The sequence below is a fragment of the Hipposideros armiger genome, unplaced genomic scaffold (genome assembly GCF_001890085.2).
Source record: "Hipposideros armiger isolate ML-2016 unplaced genomic scaffold, ASM189008v1 scaffold_304, whole genome shotgun sequence".
Taxonomy (NCBI): domain Eukaryota; kingdom Metazoa; phylum Chordata; class Mammalia; order Chiroptera; family Hipposideridae; genus Hipposideros; species Hipposideros armiger.
In genome coordinates this window covers 1,868,055-1,870,847 of record NW_017731654.1, presented here as the reverse complement: position 1 = coordinate 1,870,847, position 2,793 = coordinate 1,868,055, and the positions used below count along the sequence as shown (strand labels likewise).

The following is a 2,793-nucleotide window of genomic DNA, read 5'->3' as shown; positions in this document are numbered from 1 at the left end:
CCCGACTCCCAGTATTTACTACGGAGCGAAAGTCTCCCTGAGCAACCAAGCAGGAAGCCTGGTAAAGGACACCGGCACACTGTCATTACATGGACATATTCATACATACAATAGAAATGAAACTACTACAGAACAAAGTCTTGGTCTTGTCTTCTCTCCTCCCTACTTCCTGTTTTGATGATCTTCGTTTTTCTAGTTTTTGTATTTGCTCTGGGGTGTTTTTTCAAGGCCTGATTTGAAATGGTAGGCAACAAGATGTTAGGATCTTGAAAATGCCAGACTAGGGATTGCTTTTAACTACGGTTGTCCCAGGATTTACTTCATAGATACTATTTTGGGGGACGTTAATAGAAATGCCAAGAAAATGTTGTATAACCTCCTCTAGAGGGGGAAAAAAAAAATCACAAAGTATATTATATTTGCTTATGAAAAGCACTTTTGTAAAGAAAACAGTTTAACAGTATTTAACACCAAATGTTCCCCAAGTTTATTTTTTGACAGTGCAGACACTTGAGACAGTGTATTATTAAAAAAACAATATTCTACAAGCAATTTCTTGTACTGCTCTAGATCATCCTGAGGGAAAAAGTAATTAGGACGACGCCAAGTCTCTAGAAGTTCGAGGACTGATATTTTCTCCCAAGGGGTAAGGAAGCTGGTTCTAATCTTCTATAAGCCGATCCTCTGATTGCAGCTGGGCCTTCCTTATGCTCTCCAAGTTCAGTTGTTGGTATTTTCTATTAAAAAAGCCACACTGAAACAAAGGGAAGAAAAGTCCAATTACAGACCTCAGATATCCATCTGTCTTAGGAAACCGTTTATCTGGTCATTGACAAAAGGGCCCTGTACTCCTCTGCTTCTCGTGCTCCCTCTGAATCTTTCCCAAATAATACAATCCTTTAAGACCCATCTTAAGTGCTGCCTTTTCCACAAGCCTTTCCTGGTGCGCACTCCCAAGTCAGAAGTGATTTTCCATCTTCCTCTGAACCCCAGAGCTCTCTAACCATTTTAACTTAATTCTGCCAAGTATTATAGTTTCTGCTGAACTGGATCTCATTTATGCAAATGTACTCTGCCCACTTCGCTGAGGCTAGAAAGAGATCAAGTAGAGCCTCCTACATCAAGAAACTCAATCTAGTAGGAAGAGAAATAATTAACCGCACAGTGCCACATGGAAGGGTTTCCAGAAGGGAGCTCACAGGAAAAGCACAGAACTCAGATGAAAGGACCCAGGAGTCTCTGGGTTGAGTTTTAAGGGAAGAGTGTGAGCAAGATGAAAAAGTGGGGAAGGGCATGGGGGTGGGGGTAGATAGCCTGACTGCGAGCACAGAGACACGAACCTATTTAGTTAAACATGTCTGGAGAAAAAAAGCAAGACTTAAGGGTGGAGGGGGTAGGGGCCAGAGAGTGGAGAGTCTTGAATAGCAGTAAAAGAGCTTGAACATTAAAACGGGAAGGGATTTAAACAGAGAAATAACAATCTGATCCGTTTCAAAAAAATCTTTCTGTACTCCAATGCTTCAATTAGATTTTTATCTATTTCAGACAGAAAACTGTCTTACTCATTTGCCCAATCAGATGTGTGGGTGAGGAAGACGGTAAATGGCCACAAGGCCAGGGGCTGCCTTTACGAACATGAACTGACCTTGAACATGATGACTATAACGACAGTCAAAATCAGAAGGCCACCAACACTGCTTCCAATGATCAGAGGCAAAGAAAGGTAATCCTCATCTTTCAGGAAGATGACAGTGATCTGGAATAAGACAGAGAGATCATCCAAACAGTCAAAGCAAATGAGAAAAAAATTCCATGCATTATTTTAAGAAGCAAAATATGAGTCGAGGCTTCCCATTGCTGGGGTAGGAAAGCCTGAACTGTAACTGATGAATTGCTGGAGGCTCACTGGGAACAACTCTGAGGTAAAAACTCCAGGGAATCCAGTCATAAGGGGAACCCCACAAAACTGAAATTTACCTCCAGGGTCCCACAGTAAATCATGGAGAAAAATCTCTTTGTGCTTCCGGTGGGGGAGGGGAAAGAAACCATTCTGAGAGCTTGTTTTGAGGTTCTAGCCGGGGAGCGCAGCTACTCGTATACTTTCACCGAAAACCGGTCTTCTCTTCTAGAGGAGAAGGTTGTCCTCTTCGAGGGCACAACTTCGGGAGGGATGCACGTGGAACGATGAGGGAGAGGACACCTGCCTAGCCAGCCAGATCAGCCAAATCAATCCTGGCACTCAGAGTGACAAATGTCACAGCCAGATTGTCCTCACATCCCAAAAAGGAACACTTTGAAATAAGCCAGAGTATTCTGTTCTTCTTAAAGAGGCCTGCCCTCAAGGGAAACTAGTTAACCACAGCCTAACCTACTGTGGTATTATCAAAATCTAACTGACCTGGGCGAAGGGAAATACCCAATTTGAGCCCATTCTAGCTATCCTGTCCCACCTAACAGGTCTGGAAAAAAAAAAAAAGAAAGAGAAACAATTGTGTAGCTCACAGTCCAGAGGTCCAGGCTCACTTAAAGATGAGACCTACTTACGAGAGGATAGAACTTCCCCTCCCCCACACCTCACATTACTAAAGGCCTATTTACAGTAGTTCCTTTTACCTGGTACATCAAAACCAGCTATCAAGAAAAAGTTACCACTGGGCCGGCCGAGTGGCGTGATGGTTAAGAACTGGCTTGGGACACAAGGGGGCCCCGGTTCGGATCCCACATATGAGGGCCAGTGACACTGCCCTCTACAGCTAAGATGCTGAACAACAGCTCAACCTGGAGTTGGGCTGC

General features: G+C 43.6%; 1 protein-coding gene across 1 annotated transcript in view; it reads right to left on the bottom strand.

Moving 5' to 3' along the window:
* Nucleotides 1-463: 463 nt before the first annotated feature.
* ITGAE (integrin subunit alpha E) overlaps nucleotides 464-2,793 on the bottom strand; it is a 65,539-nt gene continuing 63,209 nt past the window's right edge. Inside the window, exons 29-30 of the mRNA XM_019659817.1 lie at nucleotides 1,646-1,756; nucleotides 464-754 (exon numbers count right to left, since the gene is read on the bottom strand). Coding sequence (XP_019515362.1) covers nucleotides 662-754; nucleotides 1,646-1,756 — 204 coding nt within the window. The 3' untranslated portion in view covers nucleotides 464-661. The remainder of the gene's footprint in view (nucleotides 755-1,645; nucleotides 1,757-2,793) is intronic.